The sequence below is a fragment of the Gouania willdenowi genome, chromosome 1, assembly GCF_900634775.1.
Source record: "Gouania willdenowi chromosome 1, fGouWil2.1, whole genome shotgun sequence".
Classification (NCBI taxonomy): domain Eukaryota; kingdom Metazoa; phylum Chordata; class Actinopteri; order Blenniiformes; family Gobiesocidae; genus Gouania; species Gouania willdenowi.
Window position 1 is genome coordinate 41,512,251 of NC_041044.1, and position 18,695 is coordinate 41,530,945.

The 18,695-nt window shown below is 35.6% G+C and overlaps 1 protein-coding gene across 2 annotated transcripts; it reads left to right on the plus strand.

The window, feature by feature from the left end:
• The first annotated feature begins 1,127 nt into the window (after positions 1-1,127).
• bmerb1 (bMERB domain containing 1) lies at positions 1,128-18,644 on the plus strand. Of its 2 annotated transcripts, XM_028448158.1 has the most exons (7): positions 1,128-1,407; positions 6,020-6,058; positions 8,892-9,012; positions 12,635-12,708; positions 15,821-15,935; positions 17,002-17,084; positions 17,888-18,644. In XM_028448158.1, exons 3-7 carry the CDS (start codon positions 8,909-8,911, stop codon positions 18,004-18,006), a joined length of 495 nt encoding a protein of 164 aa, XP_028303959.1. In that variant the 5' UTR covers positions 1,128-1,407; positions 6,020-6,058; positions 8,892-8,908; the 3' UTR covers positions 18,007-18,644. The 2 variants fall into 2 exon arrangements, with proteins under 2 accessions (XP_028303959.1, XP_028303951.1); XM_028448150.1 differs by lacking the exon at positions 6,020-6,058.
• Positions 18,645-18,695: the final 51 nt, after the last annotated feature.

An 18,695-nucleotide genomic window follows, 5' to 3' on the forward strand; every position in this document is an offset into this window, starting at 1 on the left:
CTTGTGTTGTTGTCATCTGATGTTCTTTAACTACAATGAGATGGAGGCTATTTATTGTACAAAAGCTGCACAAAACTACAAGAAAATAAATTTTTATTCTGAAAAAAAACAACAACCGTTGTCATTTGTCATTGTGCTGACACTACAGAGTCAATTTATCAATGCCACGATAAAAGTCTGAAATGTAATGAACCGAATGCTCACTCCCAGATTTGGAGTTCATTGTGTATTTTTAGCCTGGATGACTCACTGCTGCGCATATGTTAACATTTAAGATGGAGCTCAGACTTCATCTCAATAATAGGAGATGTTATTGAGTAAAAGTCTGCTTGCTTGTGTCTTATTTAATCTGTGAGTTATATTTGTTTTATATGCAGCACAGGAAGTTGAATTAAAGTTATTCACCTTAAGGCACAACATTACATGTTAAATCTAAATGTATACAGCGTATATCTGGGCTAACACCACAGCTTTTATTTTTGACACTTCCAGTGAACTTGCATATTGGCAAAATATTTAGTTTTACCCGTGACATTTAGATTCAACATTTAGATTTAGATTTAAGATTTAAATGCAACATTTAGATTTAGATTTAAGATTTAAATGCAACATTTAGATTTAACATTTGGTATTTAGATTTAGATTTAACAATTAGCATTTAGATTTAAGATTTAAATGTAACATTTATATTTAACATTTGTATTTAGATTTAATAGTAAACATTTAAATTTAACATTGTCATATTTTTATGGGAAAAAATATCAGAAATTTCACAAGTATTGCTGTGAATCTGGTCAAAAGTAAAACAAAATCACAGGTTTTCTAAATTTTACCAAAAGTTGCTGTTTATTTTAGCATAAGCAACTATAGAATCAGCGCCACCATAACGTACGTATTTTATCATAGTTATTGACACTTCTGCATTTTTTTTAAAAATATACATTTTTGATAAATTAAAAAAACTTGCAATGTTTTTTCTAGTTCCATTTCAACTATATTTTAATCATTGCTAATGCACACACACACACACACAGTTTGTGTGTGTGTGTGTGTGTGTGTGTGTTAAAAACCCGCACTGTGCTGCTCCTCTGTGCCTATCATTGTGTCTCTTTCTACCTTCCCTGCCCCGCACTGCGCATGCGCCCTGTATCCCCACCGTCCATCCTGGCTTTGAATGAAGATGCTCTGTGTGTCGGTGGTTGGAGTCTGTGACACCAGGTGAAGTCTGACACATTCCCTGAGGAGGACTCGTGCAGACGGAAGTAAACACCCAGGTTTTTCCCCCACGGTATTTTTCACGGTGCGCGCGCGGACACATGGAGCTGAAGAAATCCCTCTCGGACACGGAGCGCGCGCTCAGGAGCTACGGCGCCGTGTCGGAAACAACCGCGTGGACGACAGACAAAGGTGAGCTACCGACCTGATATTCACTGATGTGAACTTTGACCTATAGCCCCTTATGTTGACCCCCCCCCCCGCACTGAAAGGGTTAATGCGTGACTCACACGCGCGCATTGGGATCAAACAGTGCTGCTTCTGTGTCAACCACCAGGCCCTTTATTAAAACCCCTCCGTGCACGAGGAAGGAAGGATGTGCACAAACAATAAAGCACGCAGGTGAAAAATAACCACAAAAAAAACCCTGAAATGCTGCAGAGCCACTGTTTCTTTCTGTTTGAATCACGTGAGCATTCACCGTCTGCATGCAGGTGAACTCAGAGTCATGCAGCACAGCTCCAGATGTTGTTATTTCCAACATCTGGAGGAGAACTGTCACAGAGTGGAAGTTGATCAGGTGCGTAAGTTTGCATTGTGCAGGTATGACTCATACAGGGAGGATGGATTAGACAGGAGATGATGCCAGTGTAATGTCTGCCATTCAACGCGTTCACACTATAAGGTTTTATTCATGTCTGACTGTTCATTCAAAGAGATAACATGAGACTAAAACAATTAAACACTTAGTTCATTAGATTTGATGGATGCGAGTTATGAAGTACAAAGCTCCTTATTTGTTATTTTTGTAGTCTCGTTTCTACTTCATTTCTAATTGTGAGTTTTCAATTTGTTATTATTTTTATAATTTATTTATAGAATACAAACATTTATTGTACATGTTATATGCTAGGCAACGCAAGGCATATTTTTTCATACATATATCATACATAAGGCAATACAATGTGCTTTACATGATCAAAAAGTGTAAGTAATTGGCAGTAAAAACATTTAAAATCAGCAGTAAAACAATAAATCAACAATAACATAATAAAATATCTCACTCTCAAACGTACACAGTAGAGAAAAAGAGTGTCTTTAACTTGAATTTAAAAAGGACAATATGAATGGACTGGTGACGTGCCGTGAGCACTAGGGTTGGGTAGGCAGGGCGTTGCAAATCGAGACCACCAATGTCAACACCAATGACAATTTCATATGTTTCTGCTGGCAAGTGTTAATCAAACATCAACATCATAAACACCATTAATGAAACATAAACAATTATTTAATATAGCCTCCATACTCTCCCAACAAGATATATCATGACATGGCAGCACATCCATTGTTTGTGTTGGTAACACAGAAACACGGAGAAAAAGACAACAACAACAACTCAGAACAGCCTCAGTGAGAAGCATCCACATAGTCAATCCTTCCTTTTGTACCATTCACTGTGGAAAATACCAACAATATTCTGACCTTACCTTTGCTGAAGCTCTGGTAGCTCAGGTGTTGGTCTCCCATCTTTTAAAAGCTGTTGTTTTTCCTCAAAAGAAAGTTCCTTTATCATCTCTATCATCCTTCCTGTAGTGTTATCCCGCCCACTAGCTAGAGAACATAGCAGCAGCGGTCACGTGATATCAATTCACTAATGCACTGTGAACATACGTATAGCATTTAGCATAGCATGGTTACGTCCAAAGGCAGCGTAGAGAACTAGGGAACTTTTGGACGTAAATGGTTTTGGGAGGGGGCGTGGCCTCCTCCTGTCTTACAGTGTAGTGAGACTGTGCAGCGTCTCTGCCGTACCAGGAAATTGCGGTGTTTAGTCATTTGGGCTATGAAATGCACAAAATGCTGACACTTTCAAACTTATAAGTACTGTAGGCTATTGGAAATGAAAAAATAAATAATTTATAATTATATTATAATTAAAACAAATAATCTTGGGTAGGCACTGCCTACCTTGCCTACCCTGACTGCACGACACTGGAATGGGTGTATATTTGTTGTCTAAATGCTTATTTAATCGTAGACTGGACTTAGGCGTCTGGTGGCCCGGGGGGCACATGCATCCCTCGGCTTATTTTTGTGCGGCCCCCTGAGTAAATGCATAAAGTGAAGTCAAAAACAAACAAAATGACAGAAAAATGGACAAGAAAAATGCAAAAAAATTATTCCAGTAACACACAAGATGACTGCAAATAAATAACTGGGGATGAAAAGACAAAACAACAAAAATGTACAGAATAACTGAAAGAAAATAATGAAAAATGGGCAAAACTACAACGAAAACAAAGAAATCCAAAATTAAAATACGCAAAACTGCAAAAACATCCCAAAATGTCAGAAAAACACAAGAAATGACAACATCAATACACAGTATGACTCCAAAAACATAAATTTTAAAGGAAAAATACAAAAAAGGTCAACAGAAATGCATGAAATGGAATCATAACAAAAGCAAGACAACAACACACATACTGTACACAGAATGACAGAGAAACACATAAAATTACTATAAAAACTCTTTTTTCTTTGCTGTGTTAATGTTACGATCAGTCATTATTCTAAATGCTGATATGAATGTTAATAATGTTGCCCTCAGATCGACAATCACATACTATGATAAAAGTTGCCCATCTATGATCTATTTAGGGGAAACCATGACAACCAATCTAACTGTAAAGTTACATAAATGAGTAATAAACGAGTCTGTTTTTGACATTAAATGGTTTATTTTCTGTTAGATGATTCGAGTCACTCATGTTTGTATTTCAGAAGCTTTTCTTGCATCCCATCATGAATGACGGTTTGATTTCACTGGTTTCCAACATCACAGGAAAAGCAGGGTGTGAAAAAACTTCCAGAATAAGTCTGAAAACGCCTGGATAATTTTAGACACGCAACGCAAGTTTGTGCTTTTGTTTTCTGTGAACACACATGTTTTCGACGGTTCAAGTCACAAACGAGCGTTTTATCATGAATGCAGAGGTGTTAGGATGCATGAAGAATTATTGGAGACAAAGCAGGGACTGTTATAGCCTGAGAAGAACTGTGTCAGAGTTTCTGGGAAACGGCAGATCTGGTGATTTGTTTAAAGTCTGTGGTTCACAGGAACTGCCTACACAGGTGGGAAAAAGATATGGCCTCTCTGGGCCCGCCCACCAGGTTGCACAATGATAGTGTTATAGGTTGTTAATAATTTAAAATACAATATGAAGTTTCTAAAGGATAACGTTACTGTCTTTTAATTTCCAAAACTGTAGCTGAGCAGAAAAGTTATGAAAAAAAGTGCTCTATACGAATGATGAGGCACTGCAATGTTCTGGGCGTTTTGCTCGTCCTGATATTTACAGTATGTGGATGTTATTTTGACCATTAATACCTATACAAAAGCAGTGCAGCAGATGCTGTGAAGTAGATGGAAAGTGTATTATGTGACTGCAGTGAAATTGACTTTTCCCTGCAGCAAAGATTGTTCAGCAATAGTTTGACGAAGAAGTGTCTATTCATACGATTGCCGTACCGACAACCCCCGGTGCTATTGGTACGTTTACCGAAGTACACATATGTAGCGTCTTAGGGTTAGGTTTAGGTTTAGGGTTAGGTTATAATCCTATATCGCAACAATTTTTAGGGTTAGGGTTAGGTTTACGGTTAGGTTAAGTCTTAGTCACGTGACCTCAACTGGCCAATAGACGGGACACCGACTTCCTCCTCCCCCGCACGGTGACGTAGGGCCAGAGGACGGCCCGCCCTCCTCCCACCCACTCCGTAGCTGAGCTCATGCTGCTTTACAAACACGAGACAAATCGTGGGGGCGGGGCGTTCACCGATACATACATAGACTGTAGAAAGTACATACATAGCACTGCGTGAAGGACGATCAAATGCTCACCTTAGTGGGCGTGTCTGTTTGCATGTCAATAGAGAGCTTCCTGGAGGCGTGGCTTCTCCAGCTCAGTGCTGCGTCAAATTCGTCATCAAAGTGGGAACGCGTCATCAAATTGTAGTGAGGTGTTTGGGACACAGAGTAAAACATCCTGTTTATTTTCAAAATAAAATACTCCTTGTTCAAGGCGGATCATATTTCCATCTATTTTCCGACAGCTTTGCTCCTTTTCAGGGTGGTGGGGGTCTGCTGGTGCCTATCTCCAGCTTTCTTCAGGTGCTAGGCGGGGCTTCAACCCAGACAGGGCGGATCATATTTCACATGCATAAGAGTTTATCAAGTTTTTTTCAAGATTCAATTACCATTTATTGACTTATAAGGCTGGTCCCACTTTCTACGTAACAAAAATAGTTTTGATTGGATATTTTCCAAAACACCCAAAAAGATTGGATATCTTCAAAAAGATTGATTGGATTTTGTCCCTTGTGAATATTATAATTTATTTGTATTCGCTGACAAAAATATCAGTGTATTATTATTTTGATAGTTTTCATTCACATTTTTTTTTTCATTGTTTAGTTATTGCCACTTTAAAAATGTAGTTGACGTAAACCAAAATGAACAGTAATGGGTGACACCGACACGTGTTCCTAAATATTTAGGTAAACTTTTTGCCACTTTGTCGTAGCGAAAGGAAAGTTGTTTTCCCGTCAGTATTCAGGGAATGTTTGTGTTTTTAATCTCATGTTTCTGATGATGAGGGGTATTTAGGCTTAAACAGACCAAAACAAACAACACAAAACAGAGCTAAAATCATCAGGTTTTCTGTTGGAGCCTTTGATCAACTGTCAGGCAGCGTCTTTTCTTCTCACTGAGATGTTTTCTGTGATGATTCAACTTCAGCAGAGCTCTGACAGAAGCAGCCGTGCAGTGCAGTCTGCTGTGGTGAGTCAGCACCGCCGTCACTGTGCAAAAGTAGCTCAGACACACACTGCAGTTTGTGTTGCTGCGGAACAATGGAAGAGTTCACCCAGCTGGTGAATTTACACTTATTATATTCATGAATATTTGGACATTGACAGACTCACATAACACCACAGTGGATTTACATTAAAGATAATATGGGTAGGATTTATTTCAGGTGCTGATTGGATGGTATTCACGTCCAAATCATGAGAAGGAATATAAAGCCCAACATGATACACAAAATAACTCCCAAAACCCACAAATTCACAGCAAATTGCACAAAGTACAGAAAAACACACAAAGACATTTCTAAAGTACACAAAATGACAACAAAGACAGACGCAACAACCACTTAAACAAACAAAATGAATATGAAAACATAAAAACAACACGTTACAGAATAGCTGCAAAGACACACAAACAATTACACAAAATTACAGAAAAATACAGAAGCAACAAAAATAAAAAAGTGACCCCAAACACGCACCAGTCGACAACATGAAGGCAGAAAATGAGAGGAAGATACACAAAATTACAGCATGAACACAAAAAATAACAAAACTACACATAATGACTAAAAACTAACAACAAAACCACAGACAAAAGAAAAGACAAAACCATTTTCCCCCCTGTATTAATGATCAGATCAAACATTATTCTAATTCTGACAAATGTTGATAATGTGGCCCTTGGATCAGATACAATCATATTTTTGTGGCCCCCGCTGTGATAGAGTTGCCCATCCCTGTTATACTGTATATGCAAGAATCCATTTTATGCACTTTTTACTTCGAACAAAATTGGAAAGTTCAGCTGTTTCATGGCCAAGTAAGTTATTGAATTTCACGTAATTAACTAAATGCTTTAAAGCTCATTCAGGGCCAGTGTACAGATCAGATAGGAAATGATTTATGTTAAAACATTAGCTCAGGAAAGGTGGGATGTCCTGCAACGACCAAGTCAATCCCCTGACTTTAATCCTAAAAGGATGTATCAAAGTAAAGAGAACTGCTTCTTCAATTGTTTGAATAGACTCTGTAGTGTGCACATATTCAACTTAGACACATGACACGACCAAAATATAACAAACATTTGTATTTATTTTTTTCATTTATTTATTTAGCACACGTCAAAGAAGAAACAATATTAAAGGTGCCATAGGGCTTGTATAAAAGTTATAAAAGTTCCACCCCTTTCAATAAACATACAATTAAAATGAAAGGTTAACAAATAAACACTTATAAAATCAGGAGACAAAATGCACTGTTAATCTTTGATATATGAGGAAAAATAACATAAAGACAAATGACACAAAACAATACCAAAATACAATATCATAATAATAATAATAATAAATAATAAAATATTTATTGATATTAAAAAAGAAATACAAAATTAAAACATATGTACATAGACTCGTATACATGTACATGTATATATATACGTAGACCAGAGGTTGTCAACGGGTGGGTCGGGACCCAAAAATGGATTCCAGGCCTGTTTTTAGTAGATTGCATATTGTAGCTTGCATTGAAATTGAGTTAGGAAAAAGATCCCATGCTTTTATTTTGAAGGGGATTCTATAATGTACATTTCATCTTGCTACTAACAGTAGAGGGCGATAATGAGCAAATTTACTCAGTAACTAATAAAAATATGTTTTTGTCTTTCGATTGCATGCTTACATGAATGTTTTTTAGTTATTTTTATGATTAATATATTCCTTTCATTGACTGACAATTTAATAGTGTAGTGGGAATTTAAAACGTGCACATATATATTGCAGAATAAATCTATGTTCCCATGATAAAGTGTATTATTTAGCCTGCAGAAGCTGGTTAGCTGTGGATCACATCTGTTTTTATGAACCAGCATCTGCTCTGGTATCTGTCTGGAGTTCCCTGAGTGTGCATAGTTAATCTGTATCCATGTTTCCCATTTAAATGCATATGGTGTAAAGATGGAGAAAAGGTTTCTTTGCAGCAGAAACCTACAGCAGCATAACTAGAGAAAGGCATCAGGATTATCTGAGCCTGCCTTAACCCTCCTATTATCCTTAGGGGTCAATTTGACCCCATTCAACGTTTGCCATTCAAAAAAATTATAGGTGACTTCATTTTTTATTGCTTCATATTTCATGACTTTTCCTAATTCGATGGGAAAAATTGATTAAGCATAACATCATCATATTTTTTCAATGTGCTGAACACATATTGCATGCATTTAGGGTTCCTCTTGGGGTCAGTTTGACCCCAAGGGTAAAATGTGAAGACAATAGGAGGGTTACACAAAAACATGTTAAGTCTAGCTCTAGAGTTTAATACATGTCAAATCCTTTGGAGCGTCCAATTCAGCCCTCAAGAAAAAGTCAATATTACAGAGAAAACATGAATCATTGTGTAAATGAAACTCAACAATATCTGCAGTGATTTTTAATGTTAAACTGTTGAAAAAACTTAAAATTCTTACAAAATCCTTGAATTTACCTCAAATTATGACATAATATTTCCCTTAATTAAATAGAAATTGGTCAAAAAATCTAAATATTTCATGTGAAACCTGCTAGGACTGATACTTGTCAGTCATTGCTTGAAAATAGCAGTTTCCTACATATTTTGTGTACGTAGAAGTTAAAACTATATTGCACAATAATGTTGAAATTACTCATTTTCCAGCATAAAAACTGTGGCCCACTTGAGATCAAACTGTTCTGAACTAACATGAGTTTGACGCCCCTGGGTTAGTCTAGCCCTAGAGTTTATGATAAGTTTAAATCATGGTTTCTGATGCACTTGTCTCTTTTCCTGCTCAGGCCACTCAGACGTGTCCATGGCTGAGAGCACCGTGTCTCCAGAGGAGATCGAGGTGGAGATGGCTCGTATTCAGCGTCTGCGTGAGGTCCTGGTACGCCGGGAGTCAGAGCTGCGTTTCATGTGAGTGTCGCCGTCGTGTACAAATGTTAGGGTTAGGGTTATTAACGAGATTCTGCAGGTTTTCCAATGTTCCACTGTAAATGTCTATGGGCTACAAAGAGAGAATATTGAAGAACAGATATTGACACGTACAGATCACTAAACCATTACAGGCTCACATACATTCACTTCTTTTCTTCTTACCAACAACTTTATCGATTTTCCAAGACAATAGAATTATGAACATTTTTACACAAATTAATGCCAGACTTCAATTTGATCTACAATGTAAACACTTTCTTCATACATTGTTTTACACCTTGGGGTCAGGACCTCATTTGGGGTCGTGAGACAATGGCAGAGGGTCGCCAGATGCCTTCAAGAAACGAATAATTTTTTTTAAACAATTTTTGCATATTTTTACATATGTTCATCACTTTTTCTTGCCATATTTTGCTCCTTTTAATGCATTTTTGCTACATTTCTCCCATTTCTGTAACATCAAATTTCAATGCCCTGTCTGCACATTTTTTTCGTACTTTTAAGACATTTTCGACACTTTTAAATCCTTCCCACCACATGTTGCATATGCTGACCCAATATTGTCACTTTTAACTTCTTTTTTTCCCCATATTTCATGCTTATTTTTGCCAACATTTGTGATTTGTCATGCCCATTATTTGTCAGTTTAAACTAATTAATTCAAAATTGACACTTTGAACCCTTTTTACTACTTTTTCTGTCCGTTTTTGCCCACTCTGTTTTGTAACGTTAAGGCAGCAAAACTTTGAAAAGGAGCAGAAAACAGGAAAACCAAAAACATTGACGACAAAATCAAAAGTCAAGCAAAAAAAAAAAAGCCAAAAAAAAACAACAAATAACGGAAAAAAAAGCAATAAATCTGATTATTTATTTAGGAGTAGGTTTATGATAGAATTTAAATTTTTTTTAAATGAGCGCATTAAAAATGATTCAGCTTTTAATTAAAAATATCCATTTATCCATTTTCTGACCCACTTGCTTCTAATTAGAAATATATGTTTTTAAAAAAACCATAACTTTAAAACAGTTCAGCCTCAAACTCTGGTCTTCGAGGGCTTCTGTTGCACGTTTTATTTAAAAACACAAACATTTTATGGATATGTTATCAGTTGTTACAGCTAAAGGTGATATTAGGTCATAATGAGGCAAAAAACATCTGTGACGGTCATGATTCACGTCCCTATGAGACGCACAGTCAGTGCACGTGTGGATGAAGGTGACACGTGAACAGACTTATTTGCAGATGTGATGGAGAACAGAAACAGAAAATGTGTGGAAAGCACGAGGGAAGGGTGTGGGTGAAGGGTGTGGATGAGTCATCAGGAGGATGGCTCAGTTAAAGCTGTGGTGACTTCACAGGGAGAGGAAGGATTCAGCACCACCCCCCCCCCCCCCCCCACTACCACTACCCACCCACCACGGGAGGTTGTCCATCAAAAAAACCTCAAACACACAGTGATGAAATATTAACGGCTACAGCGTTTGACTGAAGGAGACGGAATAACAACCACTGCTGCATCACACTGTCCATTAGAGCAGTGGTTCCCAACCTTTCTTGTCTTGTGAACCCCTTGAGCCTTTTTGTCATACCATGAGTACCCCCTCACTCATACGCGTTAATAATTCTCCAAAAGTAGAACATAACACAACTGAATATTTAACTCGTCATTTTATTTATTTTCTTAAATTGAACAGTTAATATTCAGGCATTATCATCTTATTTAACTCAAATTAAAAAAAATGATGTTGCCTTCAAGGCAATAAAAATGATAAATATAAGAAATATGATTTGTTGTTAAAGAAGAATAATAAAGTTGAAATTAGAAAAAAACAAAAAAAAAACAAGAATAAATAAAAATAATATGAATAAATAAAAACAAAACAAATAATTAACCTGCCGGTGTTATATGTAACTTTTATGACATTTACCACAAAAGGAGCTGCTTTGAATCTGTTCCCCATAAACAGGCATTTAAACTTTAAAAAACAAGTTATTGCACACACGTACCATTTTATTGACAGATGTGAAATGATTGAGAATATTTTTGTTATCATCCTGGAAATAAATTCTTAATTTTTCCACGTACCCCCCTGCAATGTGCTCACGTACCCCTAGGGGTACACATACCCCTGGTTGGGAAACACTGCATTAGAAGAGTACTGACATATTCTACTCAAGTAGTGTCAAGTACTGTTACTTGATTGAAATTGTACTCAAGTAAAAATTTGCTGAATTAAATAGAACTCAGTAAAAGTTACTAGTTACTTTCACCCCCCACGTTTATTTTTGATAATAAATATTGCCACGGTTCATACAGTAAACATCTCACGTATAAACTGTACATTTTAAGAATGAAATAAACACCAATGAATTCAATAGAAAAAAAAAAAAAAATCTAATGGTTTTTTCTTCATCATTTTTTGTAATTTCACAATGTTCGTTGATCGTTTTAAAACAAAAAAAATAATTTTCCAAACTCAACATAAGTCAAATTTCATAGAAATCGGCCAATTACTAACTGAGATATGAAATTTTTGAAACGTCGCCAATAATGAGAGACAAGGATTTTTTTAAAGGAATCTTTCATGGAGTAAGGTCTATTTTTTGGTAAAAATTTTGTCTAAATCCTTTAAATGCTTTTGACGTAATCCTTAAAAATTAACTAAAAATATTACATCTTAGTGAAGGTGATAAATATGTACAAAATAATGTATTTACAGCTTTTTTTATGAATACAAGGGATGTTTTTGTATTTTAGGTATAATTTTGTTTTATACATGAAAACATTTTTTAAAGCTCATTGATTATGAAAGACAATTGAAACAGTCATATGATCTAAATGTATATATTAGAAATTAAATATACCAAATCTTATGATTTATTGAACTTTAACCAAGTAAAACAAAAAGTACAGGACGGGTAAGTAGCAGTAAAACACGAGAAAAATATACATTATACAAGTAGTTCAAGCTTCTTCTAAGATTCAAAGTGTTTATTGTCATTGTTTATTGACAGTAAAGAAACATGTTTCCCTGTACAATGACATTTCTATTTTGTTCACCACACAGGATAGCACAAAAAAACAAGAACAGACAAAGAAAACAAATAAAAAGAAAAGTATAGTAACAATAATTATGATTTAAAAAGTAATAAAGATAAATATAAATATGTACAAGGTAGAAAAGATATAAAAGTCAAATATAAGTAAGTATATAGTAATTAAGTTCACAAGGATGTAATTGGATAAGGAACTATTATTTTATATCAGCTTTTTATTTGTAAGCCTATTGGCTTCTACCTCTCCCATGCACATATTATCACTTTTTTGTTGTATATTCATACATCAGAATGGATGTTTTTTTCTCTAAAGTGCTAAAAAAATAAAATAAATAAAAATCGACCAATGGCTGATCTTGAAAAAAGTCCATATATCAGACCAATATATCGGTCGACCTCTAACACAATGTTAGAGGTCTGTTTTTTCAGATTGTACAGCTGAGCAACATCATGATAATCTGATTTAAACTCTTTAACTAATGTTGACATTTTGACTATAAAAGAGCTTTAATCATGTTTTTTTTTTATTTATATTTTCTCCAGGATGGACGACATCCAGCTGTGCAAAGACATTATGGGTTTAAAACAAGAGCTCAGACTGATCGTGGCCGTTCCAGGTAAAAATAAATAAAATCAACCATTCAATTAATACTAAACTGGTCATGAGACGTAAGGGTTTTTATTTTTTTTTTGCTGTCAAACTGGGAACGTTAACCTCTGGTTCACATGGTGAGGATTTATACGTGTTGTTACTCTGAGATGCTGAACTGGACAGATCGTAATTCTCAGGGACAGGCTGGAGTTATGAGGGAGGGATAATCACACGCACACGCAAACCGCCGTGTGAAGGCGTCACAAGCACAGCAGCATTCATATAGTGTTTTATTTTCTTTTTTGTTAAAACAATCACAAATATTACAAAGGGTGGCCAACAACACAATATGACAGATAAAATAACAAAGTCAATAGATGCCTGTGGTCTTTATGAGTCCTCATATATATATATATATATATATATATATATATATATATATATATATATATATATATATGTGTGTATATACAGTATATACACACATATATATATATTTATATATAAACAGAGAATAAAGATTTTTCTTTGAGGTTCAAAACACTTTTCCATGAAGGTTTCAAAAATAAAAGTGTACATAGTTTTATATATAAATATACAGTATATACCCACATAATGCAACACAAAAACTCAAATGTACCCCAGTTATACTCAACGCAGTTATAAATTAAACTTAGACGGACTTACAGAAATTCGTCTGACAACCTGATCATCTTTAAATATTTTATCTTCATACTCAAAAGTTCAAAAATATAGAATTCTTCCCTCATCACAATAACAGTAACTATGCACAAAGGAACACAAGGAGAGATGGGGGTGCATTCTGATTAAACAAACAGGTCTGACATTACACTGGTGTCAAATTCACTTTTAGTCAATGATGTCCACTCTGTTTAAAAATACATTGGAATTTTATTTAAATATAATTTAACTTAATTTGATTGGATTTGCAGACATTCACTATTAAAATATTGTGAAAATAGTGATATAAGATCTATATTTGTGTGTGTGATATTATGTGGAGAACTTTGTTTTGTTGTGACGTGTTAGATTCGTTTCGACCTACATCGTTTCGGCTGAAGAATTACACAACTGAGGGTTGTTTTAGTACTTTTTTTGTCTCTGAAGATTTCCAAAATAAGAGTTAAAACAAAAACAACTTTACTGCATGTTGGACACATTTTTTTTTTTTAAGGACTTATTTATAAAGTGTCATAGTGTGTGTTTTATTTATAACAGGAGGAAAATTACTTAAAAGAAAATTAAAAGAAGAAACACTAAACAAAGAAAAAAAGATTGTTAATTATAATCAGGATTAAATACAAATGCACACGTCACAGCAGAGAAAAAAAGATGAAACAAATGTAAAATAAAATACAGATATAAACAAAAATCACTAAGTTGTCACCCACTGCAGGCTGCTGCTTTATGTAAAGCTCACACTGATGTGTATTTGGTTGTTGCTATGTGCTCTGGCATCTCATTACTTGACTCCAAAGTGACTGAGTCACATGACACACAGCTCCTCTGTCTGTCCTCTGATTGGTGGATTTATGTGCAGCGTTGACCTGCACATTCCAGTCCATTTTAGGCGAGAACTGATATAACGTCACTGCTCATTTCTTTTCCTTTAATCGCACAACCACAAGCCCTCTTATCAAAAAGATAAATTAGTGGACAGATTAAGTACATTTAATGTTAACTTTTAATGTCAAAACTATTTATTTTTTAATATAAACCACCTCTGACAAAGGTGTTCAACTCATTTTTGCTCAGAGGCCAAAACACAGTAGTTTGACTCCAGATTTTAGGGAGAAAAAGAAGCAATTTCAACATTTTCTGCCTTATAGTTTGCACTTTCATGTATAACTGATATATACAGTACATAGTTTTGTGGCAAACGTTCATTCTTATGACAATTATGATTAGATTGCAATTATGATAAAAACTGGAAACATTTGCAAATAGTTTTGAGTTCAACATGGTTTTGAACGTGAAGGGATTCATGCAACTAAACAATTTGCAAATTTCCACAATGATTCATGTTTTTAGTCATTTTTACTTTCTACGGGCCACTTAAAATGCACTTAAGGGCCAGATTTAGCCCCCGGGCCTTGAGTTTTACACACATGATTTATGATATTACAAATATTTTACTTCCTGTTTACAAGTAGAAACATTTAGTTTTACTCGGGACTCATTTTAATAAAGTTAATAAACTGGATCTGCCATCACACACAGAAAAGAGTTCAGACAAGTCAAAGTACACATCCAGCCATTGTACGTAGTTATATATAAAATAACTAATGTATTAAAGAAAATGTAAAGAAAAGCACTAAAATAAAAAATAAAAACTTAATAAAGAGGAAATTCAAAGAACGTTGTTGTCAATCTAAAACTTTGTCCCTGAGTCAACAAGTCCATGTCATAATATCCCATCATAGAATGCTGCTCCATTAAAATGTGTATATTTTATACATAGAACTTAGGGTTAATATATGTATTTTATTTCTGAATGAAGTTTATCAGTGTTACAGCCTCCTGCAGGATGTTTGACCAAAGGCTTGAGGGGCCACAACATAAGACACCAAACAGAAATCAAAGGTTTTCAAAGTATTTATGAACAATACGTTTTTAAAAGTACCTGATCAAACTAAACTAAAGTAGGAAGGACACTGAGCCCACCCTATGCAGGGCCGTCGACCCAGCGTTCACCAAGTTACAAAACATAAAGACAAAAACAGGACTACCAGAAATCTCCAGTCCAAACTAAAACAACAAACTTACAAAAGATGTCGAGCAGAAAAGGTGGTGGTCGTCTGCTGCTGCTGCTCTGAGCCTTTTATAAGCTCCTCCTCCCTCTCCACCTGATTACTGATGTGAATCAGGTGTGTTAGGAGAGCGAGGGAGGAAGGTCAGGCTGAGAGGCCATGATACACCAGCCGTAAAACAATCAGAAAAAGGATTTTAAGGTGTTTTTCAATAACTGCACTTCTTTTTTTATTGATAATAATAAAACTCCACAAAGCTGTAGCATGACTAGCACAGGTCACCTTTGAGCTTTATGTTTGAAACCATATATTACCTTTCTAACGTGTGTGTGTGTGTGTGTGTGTGTGTGTCTTTCTTTCCCTCAGACAAAGACAAAAACAAAGCGCACCAACAGCGTGAGGAGGAGCTAATCCTGAAAATCCATAAACTGGTCCAGAAGAGAGATTTCCTGGTAGATGATGCTGAGGTGGAGAGATTAAGGTTGGTCCTCATGCAAAGATGTGGGAGGAGATTCATTAGTGTGACTGTGGGAGGGATGATGACTGATAACGACCCATCATCATCATCATCATCATCATCATGATGCAACTTAGCTAGAAACTCATGCGTGTGTGTGTGCGTGTGTGTGTGCGTGTGTGTGTGTGTGTGCGCGCGTGTGTGCGTGCGTGTGTGTGTGTGTGTGTGTATGTGCAAAAGAGAGACAGAAAGAGAAAGATAATACAGTAATATTCATTAAGATTAACTCTCATTATGTTAATGGATGATCTTTACAGCTCGTAAAGATCATCCATTAGATGTCAATTAACTTTGTCACAAAAAGAACAAATACCATCAGATCTTTAATTATGAATGATATTTTAATAATCAAACCCTGATCTGATGAAACATGGGCCATGTTTCATACTAACGTACTACTCATACTAAGTCTGTCATCAAAATGAGTGTGTAGTGCATTAGATACATTAGATAGTATGGAAAGATTGAGTATGCATGAAATACCCAGATGTATACTATATGGGCACATGGGTGAGCACACTAGTCATACTCAACCGCCCCATGATGCATTGCGAGTGGAATGTAAAATGGTCCTGGAACCGGTGTCACGTACTGAGTTTACCTCCGTACTGAGATTATAACCCTAACATAATCCAATAAACAAATAAAACGTGTGTCCATTCTTCTTTTCCAAGTCTAAAAATAGAGATAACACAGAAAAATCTGGGAATAAAAGCACTGTTCCTTCCAATACTGTCTAATGATGCCATGTGTAATGTGTTAGACACAGATGATGATGTTTCTACAGTCAGCTGAGATCAGTTATTATCACATTGTCTGAAAACACAATAATATTAGCCTTATTTAGAATTATTACTTGATTTATTTGATTGACCTCCTAGGATGTAAACCATAAACTGATGCTGTGCTGCTAAAACCACTTTACACATTATGATGTGACGGTTGATTGGCATGTGTACAATGTCACACGTTTTTTATTAGTATTTATTTTTTTATTTTTTCTCCAACATGTGACTGGATCACCCCTCAGAGAGCAAGAGGAGGACAAGGAGATGGCGGAGTTCCTCAGGCTGAAGCTGATGCCTTTGGAGCAGAAGGTCAAGGTCACACGACGTGAGTGAGATTTAACAAAATAAATGAACGACAACGAGAGCCAAAAACCTCCGCCAAGCTCCAGATATTGGCAGTTATCTGGATCATTGATCCTCATCATTGATCATTCACACTTTAAAGGCTTGGAATTTCAAACGTCAATTGCAAACCCAGATATTCATTTTTATAATTTTGCCAATGATGAAAGAAAGAGATATTTACATTTTTTAACTAATCCAGAATCAGTGTATAGATCCACATCCAGGTATAAGGTCCATTTTTGGTTAAAATTTTGTGAATATCCAGTTGGTACTTTGGCTATTAATGCAAGCAAACAAATAAATAAACGCCGGGGAAAACATTAGCTCCATGGCAACGGTAAAAACAAATTAAAGATAATTTTTCTGTTTATATTTATATATAGCATCTATTAATGTATTTTATCTCCTTCATTGCGCTATTTTTCGAGTATCTGTATCTGAACTGTAATGACAGTTATTGTCTCCACTAATTGATCAATAAACCTATTCTACTCTAACAATGGGCAAAAAGCTTTGCTAAAATTGCATTTCAATCCATAAACTAATTTTCCCATTCATTTCTATTGAGGATTATTGCTAATTCCAAATCAAAGAACACATGCTGATGCCATGGCAACAGCAGTCTTCAACACAAGCTTGGGCCCTTTGATTTGCTCCCAATAGAATTTAATGGGAAATAAATTAAAAAATAATAATAATACTTTAGAAAATGAAGAAATGAATGGGAAAAGTATTTTTGCACTATTTTTGACGTGTTTGTTCATTTCCTTTTGTTTCCTTCAGATCCTCCAAAGCCAAAGAGACACATCCCAGAGCCTCCTCCCAATAAACCGTCCATCACCAAGTCAGGAGTGGCCGTCATCAGGGACTGCTGTGGAGCCACACAGTGTGCCATCATGTAACCCACGATGTTTCCCCATTGGTCACTACATAAATACTGTACCACCACCAGGCCCTGTCAGACAACAGAAGTCCACACTGAGCACAACATATTATTTCCCACTGAAAGCAGCAGGTGCTGGTTATAGGTTGGATCAAAGACCAAAATGAGAACATTAGATCAACCTTAATTATTCTGTCAAATGGTAAATATGACGTATGCAGCAAAAACATACACATAACAAAGTGAAATACATTGAATTGTGATACTATTTATGACATGAATGCATTGTTATAACCAATATTTTCATCTCTGCCCATGACTTTTTTATTTGCGCTTCCCAAAATGCCCACTAGAAGGCGGTATAAGTTGATCTGTTAATGTGAAAAGCTTTAATAGGTTTATTTTTGTATCTCAGTAAAACAACTAATTAGTTAATACAGTGTTCACCAACCTTTTCTCCGTTGGTTTTCTTACCGTGGTTCTCAAGGGGGTGAGTGTAATCAAATGAAGTTTAATGCGTACGTACACCCTAAGCCTGAAATCACTTTTTTTTCTGCTGAATACATATGATTAGTTATGGATGCTAGTCCCACTCTTCACATTTTAGTCAAAGTATTTAAATTTTACGTTATTAGCTGTAAAATATCAGTGACTGCCCTCTATGGGTTGAAAGCAGGTTATTGCAATTTAATTTTGCTATTGGCTGAG